Source organism: Dendrobium catenatum, unplaced genomic scaffold (assembly GCF_001605985.2).
Source record: "Dendrobium catenatum unplaced genomic scaffold, ASM160598v2 fragScaff_scaffold_1639, whole genome shotgun sequence".
NCBI lineage: Eukaryota > Viridiplantae > Streptophyta > Magnoliopsida > Asparagales > Orchidaceae > Dendrobium > Dendrobium catenatum.
In genome coordinates this window covers 1362755-1382446 of record NW_021320101.1, presented here as the reverse complement: position 1 = coordinate 1382446, position 19692 = coordinate 1362755, and the positions used below count along the sequence as shown (strand labels likewise).

The 19692-nt window shown below is 37.2% G+C and overlaps 1 protein-coding gene across 3 annotated transcripts; it reads left to right on the top strand.

The window, feature by feature from the left end:
• Positions 1 to 1065: 1065 nt before the first annotated feature.
• On the top strand, positions 1066 to 18906 carry LOC110110625 (copper chaperone for superoxide dismutase, chloroplastic). Of its 3 annotated transcripts, none has more exons than XM_028701131.1 (7): positions 1066 to 1431; positions 1533 to 1559; positions 10729 to 10801; positions 10991 to 11125; positions 14228 to 14451; positions 17286 to 17539; positions 18458 to 18906. In XM_028701131.1, the coding sequence occupies exons 1-6, from the start codon at positions 1186 to 1188 to the stop codon at positions 17520 to 17522; spliced, it is 942 nt and encodes a 313-aa protein (XP_028556964.1). In that variant the 5' UTR covers positions 1066 to 1185; the 3' UTR covers positions 17523 to 17539; positions 18458 to 18906. The 3 variants fall into 3 exon arrangements, with proteins under 3 accessions (XP_028556964.1, XP_020697863.1, XP_020697862.1); XM_020842204.2 differs by lacking the exon at positions 18458 to 18906 and adding an exon at positions 17698 to 17804; XM_020842203.2 differs by lacking the exon at positions 18458 to 18906 and having other exon boundaries at positions 1067 to 1431; positions 17286 to 17655.
• The last annotated feature ends 786 nt before the right edge of the window (positions 18907 to 19692 follow it).

Below are 19692 nucleotides of genomic sequence, written 5' to 3'. Positions count from 1 at the left end.
CACTCATTGATAAAGCTATGTATTAACGCATTCTATACAAATTCACTTACATTTATTGCACTTCTCCTGCTATTGAGTTTCCAGTTAGTATTATAAGCTAATTCATGAACAACCCTATTAATGACCACATGGAAGTTGTTAATCACATTTTAAGACACCACAATATAACATTAGAAAAAATAAAATTTATATATAAAGAGTCATTCAATAAGAAAATCAACATTTTTATAATTGTTGAATGGATTGGATATATATTACGTAGCGATGTCAATATTGAACACGATCCAAAAATCAGATTCTAACCCGACACAAAAAATTTCGGTTTGGGTCAACCCGGATCCAAAATGGGTTGGGCTCGGGTTCAACAAACCGACCATTTCAAAAACCGGGTTGGGTTCGGGCTGACCTAAAAATCCGAGAATGTCTCGGAAAAGTGCATTTGCCCGCTCTGAACGCCCCTGCCCACGTCGCTGCGCGAGTTGCATGCCCCGGCTACCCGCGTCGAATCACATTGCATTGAGTCGATCGCCTACCCTACTTGCCTGTTATCGTGTCTGCCCATTTGCTTGATGTCGTGTCGCCGCTTGCCTGCTGATGTTGTCGTTGTCTGGCCATCTATCGTTGCCGGAGGATCAGACTGCCGAAGTTATGGGATTTGGCTTAATAAGCATGTGAATTATAATAATGAGGTGAAAGACTTACGGGTTGGGTCGGGTTGATCCGAGCCCGAAGCGGGTCGGGTTCAAGTACTAAAAACTGACCCGTTTCCATAAACGGGTCGGGTTAGGATTGATCAAAATATTGTTGGATCATTTTCGGGTTGGACCGAACCTGTGACCCAATTTTGACAGCCCTGTATATTATACTTCTTTTGAGATGGCTTTGTTATTATTTATTTCCTAAAATAATTTTTGTAATTTTAAAAAATTAAATATAATAAAATATTCGATAGTTAAATGTAAATAATTAAATATTAGAAAAATAAATATGATAAAATTATGATAATATGCCAATAAATAAACCAGTAATTGGGTTAGATCCAACTCGATGAGACAATTAACCGCCATTTACATGAGACTCCACAGCCGATGTTTGGCGCAGCCTCTTCCATTTCTGACCGGCAAACTATTTCACACTTCAAAGTAGTCAGCTATCGTCTCCTAAAGTGGTATAAAATCGAAGGCAATGGCATCCTTCGTAAGAACCTTAACGACGGCCTCTCTACTCCCTGCAGCCGTCGCCGTTACCGCCTTATCCCATTCTTCTCTCTTTCCGTCTTTCCGATTCCCCGTTAAATCCGATCTCCCTCTCCCCGCTTCCTTGCTTTCAGCCTCGGCTCTGAGGTCCTTCGAAGCCGTCTCGAATCCGTTCCGTGCTAACGCCGCTCTGCATATGGAATCCGTGGCGGTTGATGCCAAGCCCTACGATGAGGTTTGTTCTTTACTCTTATTTCGTGCTGTTGTTGATATTATCGGTTTCTTGTTTCGTTGAGGAGTTTCTCTTCTTATCCGATGATTTGTTTTTGTCTGCAGCAAACGGGGGTTCTGCCGGAGCTCATGGTGAGTTGATTTTGCCTATATCTGTTTTTTGATTCGTTCCCAAACTAATTTGTTATTGGCTATTGTAATTGCAAATTAACGTTTGACGATCTCTAAGGCCCGTTTAGAAATCAACGGAATCCCATCTTTGTTTTTTGTTATATAATCCGGTCTTAATGGTGATTGTAGCTGTTGGATAGAAGCATTTCAGTATGGAAATGATGAACGTGTTTAACTAATCATCTCGCCAAATATACTGGATTGAAGTTTAAACATGCTATTAGATTGCGAGAGAGCTAAAGAAGCTGTTCCAATTAACTCTCAAATAGATCGGTGCATGCCATTTGTGTTTCTTTGACTTCACACAACTTAGGCATGTTTCTGATTGTTTAGTGCGTGAATTTGTTATTAAAACCTATCCTAACAACTTAAGCTTTTTGATGCAGGACTTCACCAATATCTTTTTTGTTTTGCTTATTTTCTATGCTAAATGAACAAAATGTAAAATCTGTGAGAATTGTTTGTCTTGCATTTTATGTTGTATTACATGATATTTATACACTTTTTCATAAAATAGTAAAGTGAATAAAATAGAATATAAGTAAATTAAATTTCCTCCACCTCCTTTCATATATGGTGCAAATTCTAAGATTAGTTAGAGGTACATCTATGGGATGAATAGATGGTCCAATTAGAGTAAATATGGCAATGTACAAATAATGGATAACATCAAATTCTTTATCAGCACACATGGAAATCAATGATGGGCTAAATAGGCAGTAGACCAGCTGTAAGCATGGATTGACGATTTTATTTTTGCTGAAGGTGTGAATTAAGGTTGTTAAGCATTGCCATTTTTCCAACTAAGGAGTCAAAATGAAAGGGGTGGCAACAACTGAAATGTAGTATTTTTGAATTGAAGCAAATCTTAACTTTCATTCCAAAATACCTTAGTGTAGAAATAAATAGTGTTTCCTAATTTTACCACTGTCCTCCTCAAATTTACCAATAGATATTTAGCTTTATTAACTTTCTCAATATTTCTTCGAAAGGTCCTTTATTTAGGATTTTTATTAGATTATCAGCTTGTTTCAAGATTGTAGGATTATAAGATAGTTTTATTCCACCATCCTTTGCAATCTCTCTTTTTATAAATGACCCATCAATTCTTACATTCTCCATTTTGTCATGTTGAACAAGATTGCTCATAATGCTAATTGTTGATTTATTGTCATTATAGAGAGTTGCAAGAGATGTATTTTATATAATTAATCCTCCATCAACCTCTCTAGCCAAATAACTGGTTAAACTCATCATTCAATGACACAAATTTTGCTTTAGCACAGCTTCTCGCCACCACGGTTTATTTTTTAATTGATCAATTGACAATATATTTTTATAATTTTGTGCAAAATCTTGAGGTAGTTTTATTAGCCTCATCTCCCACCCAATCTGATTTAGTATATCCTTTTATCTTTTTTGTTTTTTGTAAAATGTCAAACCTCTTCATAGACTAACTTAAAGATATTTTAATATATGATTTATAAAAGGGGGGGGGGGGGGGGGGGGAATTGGTATTTTAAAAAGGGGGGGGGGCTTAGGCAGGTTTTGATTTAGGGAGGGGCCGTTTCGTAAATCATAGTTGTTGTTTTTTTTAAATCATAGTTGTATTTGTATGCTGCAAATAGATGCGATTGTCTAGGGTTACAATTATCTTGATATTTGTTGAATTTTGGAAAGTTCCTAGGTTTGTTTGTGCTCTAGCCACCGGCTAGAGATTGGGAGAGACAAATTCTCCTCTCTAATCGAGGATCAATTGTATCTTGTTCATTTTCTTTCATCTTTTATCAATTAAAGAGGTTTATTTCTGGTTATTTTTTCCAAATTCTTCTTCAATCTATTTTTGTAAGTGCTGAAATTAAAATTCAGCTAGGAAAACTTTTGTTCCTACACGCGTTTCCTATCAAATTGGTATTAAGGCGGTGTACGGGCCAATTTTGGGGCTGTTTGGGCTGATTTTTGCAGTAGTTTTTCTTCTTCGAACGGCTGATTTTGCAGTTTTGGATTGGAAATCCGGATTTTGAGTCTAACAAAGATCCAATGACCTATGGCGGGATGAAAGGTGGAAGTATTGGATAGGGAGAAAGGACTAATGAAATTTAAAATTTCATATCTCCAAACTCAAGTTTCAGATTTAAGAAGTGGTTTCATGTATTCTTTAGAAGATCGACTTGAAATGTTCCATCCTAGAGGAGATGTTGAAGAAATTGCTCGAGGGCCAAACCAAAACATCGCCATCAGAGGGGATGGAAGCCGCCGATGGGTGTGGAAGTGGGGAAAACCCTAAGCTAGCTAGATGAAGGAAAGATCAAGAACTGGAGATTTTGGTGGGAGCAGAAAAAATGCCTAGGACCAATGCTTAGGGAGGAGTCGGGTAGAGAGTATGCGGAGAGACGTGAGGGGATTGGGCATGAGTGGAGGGGTGTTGAATTTTAGAGGAGAGAGACTGAATTTGAAAGACGAGGGCTTGATTATGATCAAAGAGGTGTCGAATTTGTAAGGAGAGGGGATGAATTTTAAAGGTGAGGGCTTGATTATGCTCGAAGAGGTGTCGAATTTGAAAGGAGAAGGGTTGAATTTGATCGAAGTGGTGCTGAATTTGAAAGGAGAAGGTTGGTTTGTGATGAAAGGTTTGGGTGCGAGTGGAGAATGGATGATTGGCACAATTGGGGGGAACCACCCCCTTGGGGAATGAAAAACTTTGGAGGAAGCATGGGTAACAGAGGAGATATGAGAGTGAGGAAATTGAATATGCCTATTTTTGAGGGAGAGAATGCACATGGGTGGATCTACAGGGTGAAGATGTACTTTACCGTCAATAGGTTGACGGAGGAGTAGAGACTAACGACAGTGGGGATGTGCTTGGAGGGGTGGCATGGTACCAGTGGAGGGATACGAGGCCAACTAGCATACGGACTTGGAGGGAGTTTAAGTATTTCTTGTTAAAACATTTTCGAACCAGCCGAGGAGGGGACTTCAATGAGTAGTTTTTCACCCTGACGCAGAAGGGGATAGTGGTGGAGTATCGTGAGCAGTTTGAGCAGCTAGCTAGTAGATTGAACTGACTCTTAGAGACTGTACTGGAGGGAAACTTTATGAAAGGGCTCAAACAAGAGATTCGAGCAATAATTAGAGTAATGAGGCCTCGTGATTTGGGAGAGGCTATGGAGCTAGCTCAATTGATTGAGAATCAGAGGCACCTGGAGAGAGGGACGGGAGGCAGCAGCTCAGGAGGCTCATGTAGGATGACTACCACCTTTTTGGCACCCAAGAAGTCAACAACGAGTACTCTTTGGGAGATCCCTAAGGAGAAGGCTACAGGTGGAAGACCTGGAGATAACTTCAAGAACACAAAAATGGAGTTACAGGAGAAGAGGGCGAATGTGATTTATTTTAGATCTGAGAAGTATACACCATGACACAAATGTAAGGATTAAACTCTTCAGGTTCTCACCATTTGTGATACTGAGGAAGTTGAAGAATGATTCGTCTTTCCACCTTGTGGATAAGGTGAATCTTTGGGAGGGGGGTATTGTTAGACCGGCAAGACTGACCCAAGGAGGTTCGGCTAAACCATCCATAAGGCTGGTTTCCTCTAGGCGGCCAAGCCAGCTGCCGACCGCCTTTTGGGGCCCAGTACTTGAAGAGAGGGGGCGGATTAGGCAGGTTTTGATTTAGGGAGGGGTTGTTTAGTAAATCGGAGTTGTATTTGTATGATTTAAATAGATGAGATTGTCTAGGGTTAGGGTTATCTTGATATTTGCTAAATTTTGGAGAGTTCCTATGGTTTGTTTGGGATCTAGCCACCGGCTAGAGATTGGGAGAGATGGACCCCTCCTTTCCAATTGAGGATCTATTGTATTTTTTTCGTTTTCTTTCATTTTTTATCAATTAAAGATGTTTAATTCTAGGTATTTCTTCCAAATTATTCTCCAATCTATTTTTGCAAGTGCTGAAATTTAAATACAGCAAGACAAATTTTTGTTCCTACAAGCGATTCCTACCATCCACCAAACACAAAAAATCAAACTTCATAGTTTATTTTATAAACAATGAATACCACTAAGTATTTTGAATGCATTGATTTTCCTATATTTTGTATTTATAATGCACCTAATTTTGAGATACAACCAAATAATTTCGAATGGAGATTATAGATTATGAAGGACACTTATAAGAGTTCAAAAATTAAGCGTCTTGGATGGTTGATGATTGATAAGCTAGGTAGATATGAGAATGGCTTCCACCCAATAGTAGTTTGGGATTGTGAATATGATAGATTATGCCAAACATCCCATTTTGTTGAGTGGTATGAACACAAGAACGTTATTGGTGAATCATATTTTTATTTAAATTCTGAGTAAACTAATGGGAGAAATATTCTTTCTTTTTGTTAGTGCAGATGGTTTAGATGGATGTTTGAAACACTTATTTTATAAGTTTGTTGAAAATTTTGAATAATGAAAAACTTTAGATTTTTCTCTCATGAGGTAAACCTAACAGGCCTTTTGATGGGGACATCCGATCATGGAAAGTATATCAGAGACGTGGCCGACGATCTACAGCCACGATTGGACCGATCTATTTTTTATTCATTATATGTATTTGTTTTATTTGTTTACATTTTCTGCTTTTATCCTTACTTAAGAGTTTGGTCATATGTAAGCCCTAGGGGCAACGCTGTCTTTTAGTTTTCTTTCATTGTATGAGACTATTTATAAGCCTCTTATGTTTCTTTTCAAGTAATGAGAAATTATTACAGAAAATTTCTGCTCTTGTGCTCCTTGGGAGGATTTGAGAGAGTTTAGAATGGTGAAGCCTAGGAGAGGCCTAATGAAGTACCCAACATCCACCATCGGGCGAGCTCTTGGTTTTCCTTACTATCTTCTTTCTTCTCCTCCTCCTCCTCCCTTTGCTGCCGGCCCACACCAACCCCACCCCTCCTCCACCCTCCACGTGACCGGGAGCCCCCATAGCCTTTGGCCTCCTCCTTCCCCACCCAAACCGCCGGCGTCCATCACCCCCACTTTCCTTATTTAGTCAACCCCAATTTGGAAGGGAATTGAATTTGAATTCAAATGAATTTAAAATTCAAATTCTTTCCTATTAGATAAACTTATTTTGGGAAAGGGATCACAATCAAATCAATTAATCAAATCTGAATTTATTGATTAATTAAAGCCCTACGTTCAAATACATTGAATCTTGACACATTTTCCCCTCTCTCTCTCTCTCTCTCTTGGCCGAATTCTCCTTGTCCTCACTTAATTAAATTCCTTCCAAAAGGAAGCCTCTCCCATTGGAATTCATTCAAATTCCTTCCTTCTTTCCTACCAACCGCCTCTCTCTCTCTCTCTCTCTCTCTCTCTCTCCAATCCCTCATTAATCCTCCCAAATTAAGAGGATTAATTAAGGAAACGCTTTACCTAATTTCCCTGCATTCTCCACCTTTCAAATCTGAATCATATTTCCCCACTTCCCTCTCTAACCTAGCTTGCTCTAACCTAACATTAACTCCACCAAAATATAAACCTAAACTCTCCCTAGCCTCCTACCTTGGTCGACCACCCTCTCATCCCTTTGTCTTCTTGGATTCCTTGGAGAAACTTCTTTCTCGCAAAGGGAATCCTCAAGGACAACAAAGTGCATCATCCACAGTACTTCAACGCCACGTATCTTATGCATAGCCAATCCTAAATGCATCTCCAGCTTCATCTACAACGGACAAGGCTTCGTCGACATCCTCCGATCACCCTTCTTCGACGTCAATCCGGAGGTAGATAATTCTGTCGAGGAATACTTGGAGTGCATCATATTCACACTCTTTCGAACGCCATCGAAGAACAACTTTCCACCGTTCAATGGAAGATCACCGCCCCGCCAAGACAAGGGTGAACTCTTTCCCCCTCCTCATTTTCCTTCATGTTCTCCTTCGATTGTGGTTGTGTATCAAGCATAAATAATCTTGCAAAGCTCTCCACCAAAGCTTAGTAAATGTAGGGGATGAGTGATGGACTTCTATGTATCTAATATCGTTGTTAATCTAGGGATGTTATTAAAAATCCTCTATATTTGTTTATGTTGAATTTTATAATTGTTTGTGATCCTAATTATTACTGTATGACTTGGCCTAAATTGAGGCACCCCTTTTTTGTTTTCCATTTTCGTCAAGTGGCTAACTGATGTAGGACTACGATGCTTGCAATGAATTTATTTAGGGCTTGCACAACTTATTGATTAGAGAAATAACAAATAGAACTATTAGCAAGTAAAATGATGAATCAAAACGTAAGAGCGGTCACTTTCGTTTAGGCTAAGTTACACATCAAGAGATTTGAATAATCAAAATAACTTAGGAAAATTACATCATACAAAGTAGTAGCTTTCAACGGAAATTTCTAATCTAACAATACGATTAGAAAACAATGAAGTACACTCAATTCCCTATGTTTACTAAGCTCGGCAGAATCGGGCAAATGCGTCCTTCATGACTACAATCAAATCACAAGAAAGGATTAGACTTAAGAAATACGAGAAAAAGGAAAATTAGAAAACCTTCGTCAAGGATCGGTTGCAATCCTCCACTTGACAATCTCAATTTGCTATTCAATGGCGTTAGCCAAGGTGTCCAAGGTGCGTTCTATATTGTCCTCAACCGTATGGTCGATCCTCGGGTTGACGTCGAAGAAGGTTGAATGGAGAATGTGCACAAAGCCGTGTTCGTCGTAGGCAAGTCCGTAGTCAATGTCAGGATCGACCATTTATGAATTCTAGATAACGATATCTTTCGAAGATTGCTAGTAACCTTGAACTCCGTTGGAGAGAAAGAAGTTTCTCTTCAACTTGAAGTTAGGGTGACAAGGTGTGGCCGGCCAAGGGGTGGAGGCTTAGGGAGAAGTGGATGGAGGGAGTTAGAATTCTTAACCTCCTAAATATTCTCTTATTTGAGAATCAATGGAAGAGAGAAAAGCAAGAGGGGGTGGGGGGCGGCGGCAAGGAGAGGGGTGGATGAGGGTTTTATTTCCAAACCCCACTGTTTAGAATTTGGAAAGTAATTAAGGGAGGTGGGCTTTGAAAATTTCGTCCAAAGAGGAGGTTTGAGGTTTGGAAATATTTCAAAAGAGGAGAGTTGGGATTTAGGAAAGAATTCCTAATCCTACTCTAAAGGGGCCGGTGGCATTAGTGGCTAAGGGAGGGAATTTGGGAGGAGTTAAGCACCTTCCAAATAAGAGACTCAAGAGAGCTCCTCACAAGGCAAGTGGCTTCAATCAAATTTAATTTAAATTTGATTAGGAGTTGATTGGGGATTAAATTAGGAAACTTTTCATAAATAGATTTTATAATTTAGGAAAGATTTTAAATTTCAAATTGGGTGAATTTGAATTCAAAAATCTGTCCCAATTATGACAATCTAGAGTAGGAAATGAATCCAAGGGAAGGCAAGGGCTAGGGAGGTCTGCGGCTTGCTTAGGGTTCGAGTAAGGGGAGCCGGCGGTTAGGTGGAGGTGGCTTGGGGATTTTCGGTGGACGTGAGGAAGGGGTTTGGTGATGATGAATGTTTGGGCAAGGATGATGGAGGGGAGGTAGGGCCGGCGGTGGTATGGGAAAGGGGGAAGGGAAAGAGATAGAAAGTCGAACCACGAACCCGACTCGTCTAGGTTGGTGGGTGATGCACAATTCTCCCTCTCATAGAGATCTCTCTCCGATTTCTCAAGCTCTTACAAGAACTCATGTAAGGGGAAGAAATATTTTAATCAATCATTCACTAACTTGAAAAGAAGAATAATAGAGATATAAATAGCCTCTTACAAAGACTCAAAACATAAAAGGAAGACAATGCCCCTAGGGCGTACATACGACCTATCTTAATAAATGGGTATAACGGGAAACTAAAAGAAACAAATACAATATAACATCATAATAAGAAAATGCATAAAACAAATCAAAAATACAATGAATCAATCGTGGCCGTAGATCGACGGCCACGTCTCTGATAAACCTTCCACGATCTGATGTTCCCATCACTAATGTTTTAATTCTTTTATTGCTCTTACTTGAAAGCGTGCAAATTCTTATATCTATCATTTAAAGCATTCATAGTTCTACATCACCTTTATATGATTATCAATAAAGGTTGTGAACAATTGAGTTCCTGTTAAACTAGTAATTCTAGCAGGTCTCCAAATGTCACTATGAGTAAGGTGGAAATAGTTGGAAGTTAAGTATGGATGTGAAGAAAGGCTACTTTGGGTTTGTTTAACCAGTACACACATTTTACATTTGCGGAAAAGATCACCCTTATTAAATAGATTTGCATACAAGATTCTTAGCCAAGATAAAAAAATTAAAAAAAATTAAAAAAAAAAAAAAGATTCTTAGCCAATATGTTCCAAACATTTATGCCATAACATAATATTGAAATTTAGAAAACAAATACACCCATGCTATTATGATGGTTATCAGGTTATGTAAAGGTTCGGTTCTGACAAAGTGGTATAGGCTATTCTTTTCATTAGTACTATCAATTATCTACCCTGTAGTTTTATCCTGAAAAATACAATTGAAGAAAAAAACATCACTTCACGTGTCATATCTTTCTTCAGCTTAGTAATAGATATTAAACAGCAAGTTAACATAGGCACACATGAAACACTTGCTATAAGATAGATTTACCCAGAAGGCATGATACTGATTGATTTCTTAACTCCTGTAGATTTTTTAAGTATCTGTTTATGTACAAACTTAAACACTTGCTATCATTATAGGTTTTACAACGTACTGAATGATTTACTATGTAACAAGCAAATTTTTGTTCCTGAAGCGTTGTGTTCTAGGTGCATTCATTCACTTTATTATGGTATGATGTTGAACTTTTATTTGGAAAGCTGAAAACACTTTATTTTGGGAAGCTTCTATTTTTTTATGGAAGTTGGAGTCCTGTCATCTCTTATTTTGCCCAGTCTGAGCTTAAACTAATGGAGAAAAAGGATTCATGTAGCCGACCCCACGTAGTGGGATAAAGGCTTGATGTTGTTGTTGTTGTTGTTGTTTAAAATGTTTTTATTATGATAAATTGTAATTGATTTTTTGCTCTATGCATCATGATGATTTCACTTTATTTTGTTTTCAGACTGAATTTATGGTAGATATGACATGCGAAGGTTGTGTTTCGGCAGTAAAGAACAATATGCTAAAGCTTGACGGTGGGTGATCATGCTTCAAAAATCTGTAAACTTTTCACTGAACTGATATCATTCTTATTCGCGTTCCTGGTCTGTCAGAAGTTGCTATTACCATTGTTTTTAATATCAATTAAACTGTATACTTCTTTATTGAGAGGGGTGCTACCATTTTTTCCCCATCATTTAATTTATATACTTGTCCATTGACAGGGGTGAGTGGCGTTGATGTGGATTTGAGCAATCAAGTGGTAAGAGTTATTGGGTCCATTCCTGTGAAAACAATGCTTGAAGCCCTAGAGCAAACTGGTCGAAATGCACGGCTGATTGGACAAGGAAACCCAAATGGTAAGTGGTGCTGATTATGGAGCTGTTGGGTTCAATGTTATCTTACTTGTAATGCATTAGATGGCAATGCTATTCAGATGGTTGTATTTTTTTATGAAATGCGTTGATATATACCATGGGGAGAATTTGGTGAATTTTTATGTTAAGTGGTCAGTGTGCTAATATGTATGGTGAGAATAGAAGGTGTTGGGAGGAAAGTGATGAAGTTGGATCTTTGGATATAGCCTGCATTGATCGGAGGAGGAAGGTTGCGGCTGACTATTTTGATCAGGATAAGTAACTGAACGTTGCAGTTAGGAGATAATCTCGTTTGAGAAGAAAATCAGGAAGTAGGAGAAATCTGAAACTTAGATTTCCTTAGAAAAAGAAATCTTGAAGGTAGAGATGGATTTTTTCTGCAGGGGGGAGATGTGGTTGGAGGAGAGAGAGAGAAAGGGGGATCTAAGATGATTTTTACTTCAATGCATTAATAAAAACATACATCCTATCAGACATATGCATAAAAATAATATTTCAGTTTAAATTTGAAAGTAATTTGTGGGCTTCAAATTGTTCTACCAAATTCTATTATATTGAGTGGTTCCATATTAAATTTTTAAAAGATAGATGAGATATTAGATAAGACACTACATAGAAATTATATTCTCTAATGAGGATTTCATGATAGAAATTAAAATTTTTTCATGGGTGCAAACAGCTATTATTAATTATCCCTCTTTAGATCATGATTTATAATTTTAATTAATGTTGTTAATGGGTTATGTGATACTTTGTTTTTATAGGGGAGTTTGAGTTAATTGGGGAGTTTGAGCTAATTGTCTTTACATAGTATGAAAATTACACAACTAACAACAAAGAGTGTTATGTGAGATGACAAGTATATATTATGGCTAAATTCACCTCCATATCTAATAAATATATTTAAAAAAAAGTAAAATAATTTAATAAACTAAAACATATCATTTAAATTTTATTTAAAATTAAATTAAATATTTTATAGAACCGATCGGTTCTTCCAAACTGGGACCGGTTCAACAATATTCTAGTCGAATTGGCGGTTCAAACCTGGTTCGAGCTAATTTGATAGAAACACGTTTGAATTTGACTGGACTGGTGACTTGGCCGGTACACGGTCTAATCGATTGAACTAGCTGGTCCAGTCCAATTTTCAACACGTTGGGATTATCTTTACTTTTTTTTAATTAATGGCCAACTTGCAAATATTCTAACCAAAGAATTATCAGGATTAATATTTTAAAAATTAACATGGAAGCTTGGAATGAACAACATGCATTCATTCAGTTGAGTTGGAGTGTAGAAAAATCAATCTTCATCAATTTTGCCTTCATCAATGTTCCATCGAGTCCAACAATCATCCACTTTTCTTATTCACTTCATGTCATTTTAGTGATCCAGGGGATTAATAATGCCTCCTCATCAGCTATGAACTATTGTAATTATTCTACAATTATTATTCTGTCTACTTATCAATTTATGAGCTATTATAATTATTCATCCCTGATTTTGTCTGTTTTCTATTAAAAGTTCACCTATGATTGTATAAATATTACATAAATATTGAAATGAAATAGTGAACCTATTCTTTTTTATTCTTTTCTTAAGGAATTGATTCTTGTCGATGCTTGCCAAGGCTGCATTCAACATATACACTAGCCTTATGATAATGATGCCAAATAACACTAGTTCTTTTCGTCATCAAAATCCTTGTGCATGTTAAGGTGTTATCCCTCTTGGATTGATAAATTCCTTGCCATTAGCTGCTTTTGTGTAGTTCTGTTTCTGAGAGAATAATCAGTCAATCCTGATCGTTGAACCTTCAATAGTTATATTATTGCACCTCTGAATCACAATCATCCATATTAATACCCTAATTTCTTCTTCTTCTTCTTCTTCTTCTTATTTGCATTTGGGCATATTCCAAACCTCATTCTTGAGAGGATATATGCTTTGGCTTATTGTCACAATGGTCTATTATGGGTACCTAAAGGATGTGATCCATGATTGCTATTTAAACTCCTTGAAAAATATGACTTCTGGCCCTATAGCTTTGGCGGGCCAATCCAACTATTTCAACTCAAAATGATAGAACTATGGATCTTAATCAAGTTGACTATTAATTTCGTTACATCTCATTTTGAATGCTTATAACTTCCAATCTCCAGATTACAATTTCGTCAAAATGCTTGTTGTTTTTCGAAGTTCATAGGTAGAAGCCATCAAGTTAGAGGAGAGAAAGAAAGATGGAATCTAAGATAATTCTTACTTTAATGCATCAACAATGAAAAATGTATCCATCATGCTCTATTTATATAAACAGATTTGTTAATCAAATTCAAAACAACTCCTACCAAAATTTAAATCTTTTACTAATAACTAATTAAAATTTAAACTCAATGTTATCCTAAGGATAATTTCTACCTAATTTAAATAAAAGAAATAGAGTCTAATTTCATTCAATCTTGAATTAGGCCTAGTCATAATTCTTGTTTTGGTTCCATGTGTTATATCATGTATTCTATTTGTCTCAAAGCTGCTACTTAAACAATGCATATTATTTAGAATGATGGATGTTGATTATGATTTTTTTTTAGATTGATTTTGTCTCTCAGATATCTTGACCATCTGGATGTTGGTTGATTTGAGTGAAATCTAATGTCAACAAAGTATGACTGAAATATTATCAAAGTCTTGCTTTTTAACAATCTTATCAAACCAAACAACTAACACCTGCTATGGTCCCAGAATTGATGCAAATCCTTAAGCCAATTTTGGCAAACTAGAGTTAACTTCAGCTATCACATTCAAATGCAGTTACTTTGATGTGCATATAAAATTGGTGGATTTCTAGTGTCAGCATTATCAGTTAAATTTTCATTTGCTTTTTACCAAATATCTGCCCTACTGCTTTATTACTGCTTGTAAGTTTATCTCATATTAAACTATTTTATACATATTTTGGGCTTGTTATCTAGTTTCTTTTTAGTCCAAATGACTATTTCCCCTCTATAGTATTTGCCTTAAATTTATTATTGTTACATAATGTCTAACCACTTTGTTTTTCCGTTTATATCCCTCTTCTAGATTTTTTGGTTTCCTCAGCTGTTGCTGAGTTCAAAGGTCCGAAGATCTTTGGGGTGGTACGCCTGGCTCAAGTGAACATGGAATTATCAAGAATTGAAGCAAGCTTCAGTGGTTTGTCTCATGGTAAGCATGGTTGGTCCATAAATGAGTATGGGGATTTGACTAGAGGTGCAGCAAGCACGGGGAAAACATTTAATCCCGCAAATCATTTATCAGAAGATAAGGTGAGCTTATATATATCATCACTAATACTTGCTTTTACATCCCTAATTTGCATTCTAGTGGATACCTACTTTTATCAGTGCCATTTTCTTTGCTCAGTATGTATAACATTAATTCATCTTTACATGTAAAACTCCCACTTGATATAGATATCAAGTTTTAGGGGGCAACAAATTACATGAATTAGTTGATCTCAATCTAATCATTAGCTCAAATACCACTTGCAATAAGGTTTTGAATCACTGGAGGCCCAAATTTGAGCCTAATATTTTAGTAATTAGATGCTCATCATCCCAAAACCCTATGTATAACGGTCTCCAATAGTGTTTTAGGGCCCAATGAATAACTACTAAATCTAAAATTTCACAATTACATTTTGGCAAATACTGCTTGCCAATTTGTTTGTTATATACCTTTGCATACATCTGAACTGCATTGTTCTTGAAGTAATTCTTTTGCCTTTTTGGTAAACTTTGTTATTCTTTGTAGAATTTAAAAGTAGTGGTGTACATATCCTTGTGCAGACTCGCATTCATGCAGTAGTGCTCAACAATTTGTGAGGAAAATTTTCTCTGTTCTGCCTTATTGTAGAATTTAAAATTCCAAATGGATCTTTCCGTAGCTGATTTTTGTTTTGTTTGGGATGGCTTTTTTACTGCTTCTTAAACCAGTTTTGTAATACAAAAATAAAAAATGTGATACTAGAAAACTGCTTTAAGAATCAATAAAAAAACCGTCCCAAACGAAGCCTTTATTTTTTATGCATTATTGTGTAGTTGCTGTTGGGAAATAGATGAAATCTGATTCAATCACAAAGAATAAATCAAAAGATAGAAAATAGAAAGGAAGATCAATATAAAAAAAAAAACAAAATAAAAATTTATATAGATTTACCCACTTGATGGCAACATCATATTATTCTTGTTGCAGATTTCACTGTAGCCCAGCCCTAATTTCTCTGATATAGCATAAAAAAGACTATGCTTCCTCTTTATTAAAAAAAAAAAATCTACATTAAAATTCTCAACAACGCCCTTGAAGTAATCCTCAAATATTGGGAATCCGTGTTGGACAGCTCCTGTGATGAGGACATCGACGGACATTATCGACAAATTTATCGGCGTAGGAATTGTAGATCGACGGCTACGATTCACAGTCTTTATTTTTTATGCATTTATGTATTATGTTATTTATTTGCTAGTTCAGATTGTACCTTTTTACTTGAGTTTATTTGAGTTGTAGCCCAAGGGGCATTTGAGTCTTTTCTTTATTTTTATTTTAGGTCTATATATTAAGGCCTCATCTATTGTAAGAGAGGATGAATGAAATGAAATTTTGCTTTGTCTTTTTCCTCATTTTCTTGTGAGTGCACTAGAGAGAAGAGAGAGAGCCCAACGAGTGGGCGGACGCAACACCCACCAGTCATTGGAAGAGTCCGTGGCTCGTGGTCTTTTTCCTTACCTCTTTTCTTTCGTTGTCTTCCACCGCCGACTACCCTTCACTCCTCCACCACCACCCCCGCATCCAAGAGTCCTCTTTGAGGTCCAATTAAAATCCCCTTCCAAACTCCAACCGCCGGATCAACCCTAGCCCCGTACAACCCGACGCCAAGCTGCCCCCTCACCCCATTGTCGCCTGCCCATCCTTGCTTCCCCCTTCATTATGGTGATTCCAATCATCGTAATGACTTCCTAATTTAGTTCAAGTAAGAAAGGGAAAGATTTGAATTCATTTGAAATTCAAATTCGAATTTCAAATCATTTCCATATATGGAATTCTAAATAAGGAAAGTATTTATTTACGAGTCCAATTTAAATTTAAGATAGATTGTATTTATTATTAGCTTTTCAAATTTACAAACCTTGTTTGGAAACTCCTTAAAACTCTCCCCCAAATCCCTCCTCTCTCCATGCCGCCGGCCCCTCATTGTCCCCATTGCTTCTTATTGAGGCCCCACTCTCTCCTTAATTTGAATTCAAATTTCAAATTAATCCATCCAAATCCAATTAAAATCTGAAATTAATTTCAGATTTGATTAAAATTAACTCTTCTCCCTTCTCACTAACTTAACATAATCCCTCCCTCACCCAAACCGTCCCTCCCCTCTTCCCTCCTTGTCTACCCTCACCATTCTAGGCAAGCATGTTTGGCCGATCCTGAGGTCTACCATGGATTTGCTTTCGACGAGCAAGGAAGGACGGATATTCTTGGATCACCATTCTTTGACATGTACTTTGGCAACGATGAGACTATCGATGGATACATCGACCGCATCCTATACCAACTAACACTATAAATCGAAGAGCACATCCGTCCGGGCCTTTGGATAATCGTCGGTCATCCACTACTTCCTCCACCGTCGGCTACCTCTCCATCAACGAAGGTTTTCGGCTCCATCTTCCTAGTGGTAATCTCCTTCCTTGTATGGTTCGTCTTCCTCCGCTAAAGCCTAAGAGTGAATGAGTGAGAAGGTACTCAAGGTGAATCTCTCGTTATTAAATGGTGGATTTTGTTATGAGCATGTTGCATTTACTTTCGTCTTTGGATTTTGATTGAATTGTTTGGTTAATCTCAAGGCGCTCCTTTTCCTAAGCATGTTGAATATTTTGAATTTTGAATTCTTCCTTTATTGCAAAAAATAATTTTATATTGACAATTTTGAATCAATTATTCCTTTAATTTCTCAAGTAACTCCTAGTAGATTCACATCATCTTGACACAAGGTAAATATTAGACTCTATAATATAATGTTTTGCAACTAAATTTATGTAATTTATTTTCTTCGTGGAATAAAAGTTAAACTCGGCAACTTAACAATCGCCTTTGTGATGTGCAGGCCTTGGGTGACCTGGGAACACTAGAGGTTGCGGAGAATGGGGAAGCTCACTTCTCCGGTTCCAAAGAAAAGCTGAGAGTTTCTGATCTCATAGGCCGCTCAATTGTGGTATATGAGAAGGAAGACAAATCAGATTCTGGCATTGCAGCTGCAGTCATAGCAAGAAGCGCTGGAGTAGGAGAGAATTACAAGAAGATCTGCACCTGCGATGGCATCACCATATGGGAATCTACTTAGTTTTGTTAGTGAAAGAGGTATGTTCCACACGCCTGTTCGGCTTCTTCACTTTCCTTCTACTGTTCTAATCTAATAATAAACATATTGCTATGCATATTAAATTATTTACAAATAAAAGAATTTTGTGACTGAAGCATTCGTTTTTAATGTTTTCTGTTTCATCTGATACGATTAGGTTATTCAAGTCAGATTTGAGTTGAGTTGTTAGATCAGATTATTTATTGACACCTCTATGTAGGAGGAAATGCTACTTTTGAACATTATATTATTTCTTTCCTTTCATTTGTTAAGCTGTAACCTGAATTAATAGTAATGAAAATGTTTTCCTGTAATTTTTCTTGGAAATGAAATTGGCATGATCCCATATTTGGCGAAAGGTGCGTCCTAGGAGAAAAAATGACCCACAAGGAGTAATGGATGGAAGCATAATCAGGAAAATGGGGAATTCAAAAAAAGAAATGTGGCTTAATCTCCAACCCATTTCTACAAAGAACGCATAGAATGTTGATGGTTAACCCTTGTTTTATAAGAATATCATTAGTCTTTAAGCCCACCTATCATAATTTGTCATGCAAAGCAGGCAATCTTCAGAGATTTTTAAATTTTCTCGGTCCATTTTTGGGGATGTGATGAAATAGAAATTGGTAAATTGCTTTGTAAGAGAAATAATGATTACCGAAGCACAACATTTGCCAGAAAAGTCAAATTATTAAGGATGCGAACAACAGTGCAAGAAGGGTGTAGCAGAATCCAGTAATGAAGATTCATAATAGCCCTAACATTAGCTAGGGGTGTCAAAACGGGTCAACGGCTTAAGTTTGAGTCCAATATGAATTGACTTGGGTCCAAACAGGTTGACCCTAACCTAACCCGATTTTAAAAATGGATAAGGTTTTCCAATCCGGCCCCGGTCAAGCTGGCGGACGTAGTAAGAGGATTTTTGGTTTCCGAGTCAACCCGAACCTGACCCAGTTTTAGAAACTGGTCGAAATCTCAAACCCAAACTTGACCCGTATGGCAAACAGATTGATCTGAACCCAAAATTTTTGGGTCGGATCCAAGACAGATTTTAGGTCGGGCCAAGTGTTGACAGCCCTAACAGTAGCTTTGACATGATATTCAAAGAGGTTGAAGGCAGTAGGACCAGCAAGCTCCTGTAATTGTTTGCATGAAATCCTAGGGTTTTTGCCAATTGAAATAGAGCTTTGATGTAAATATTGAAACTAAATTTCATTCTTATCTTCATAGCAGTTAATTGCATGTCTGTTCTTAGGGCTAAAAGGAAAAAAAAAATGTTACGATGAATTTATTTTGAGAACAGTATAATGTAAAATAATTTGTGCTGTGCACCTCTGAAAACAAAGCCAAAAATTTTAAAGCCCGTCATGATTAAAATATTGATCGAAATATTCTAACACAAATTTTATTTTTTCCGAGCTGAACTATGAAATGAGCATTTTTTTTCCTAAATGGCATCATAATAATTAATATGCCAAACAACGAGTAGTAGCAGAAGTAAACAACGGAGTTATAAATTTTATCAATCATTTTGACTTTGCACAATGTGTTGAGGGATAAATTATTCTATACGGGCACCGGATGTCATCCGGAGGCTAATTAAATGTGCCACATCACTTTTTTGTTCGGTACTGGTGATGGATACCTAGTGACGTGGCTCATTCTGGTTGGCCTCCGCATCGTCCGGTGTCCACATAGAATAATTTCTCGTGTTGAGGGAGTATACATGGAGAAGAAAATAAAGTGCACAAATGTAGGTGTTGCGGGCTAGAATATACGCGGTGATAGAATTAGAGTCCTACATCTTAGCTTGCATGAATATCCAGCTCACACACAGAGAACACAAAATTTTTTACGTGAAAAATCCTAAAAAGGGGAAAAACCACGGGGTCTGACCCAGTTGAAAATGATTCCACTAGAATTTGAGTAGATTGCAGTAGGCTGACTCGCCCTTGAGGGCGATCAGATTATAAATGTCAACTGTAAAGTTGAAATCTAATGACAAATAGGGATGATAGTCCGGCGTCACTTGGTGGTCTGGTAGAAGTCTGGCGTGACTTGGAAATTCAGGTGTCAGCTAGTAGAACCTTGGTGTCCGTAGGTGGATTGAAAGAACTCTGGGTGTTAGGTGACAGTCCGACAAAACTCTTGG

Bases quoted from the DNA above. Each gene is read 5' to 3' on its own strand.
- LOC110110625 (XM_028701131.1), top strand. From the start codon at position 1,186: ATGGCATCCTTCGTAAGAACCTTAACGACGGCCTCTCTACTCCCTGCA. The intron at 1,432-1,532 runs GTTTGTTCTTTA...TTTTGTCTGCAG, and splicing joins ATGCCAAGCCCTACGATGAG to CAAACGGGGGTTCTGCCGGA. The intron at 1,560-10,728 runs GTGAGTTGATTT...TTTTGTTTTCAG, and splicing joins GGGTTCTGCCGGAGCTCATG to ACTGAATTTATGGTAGATAT.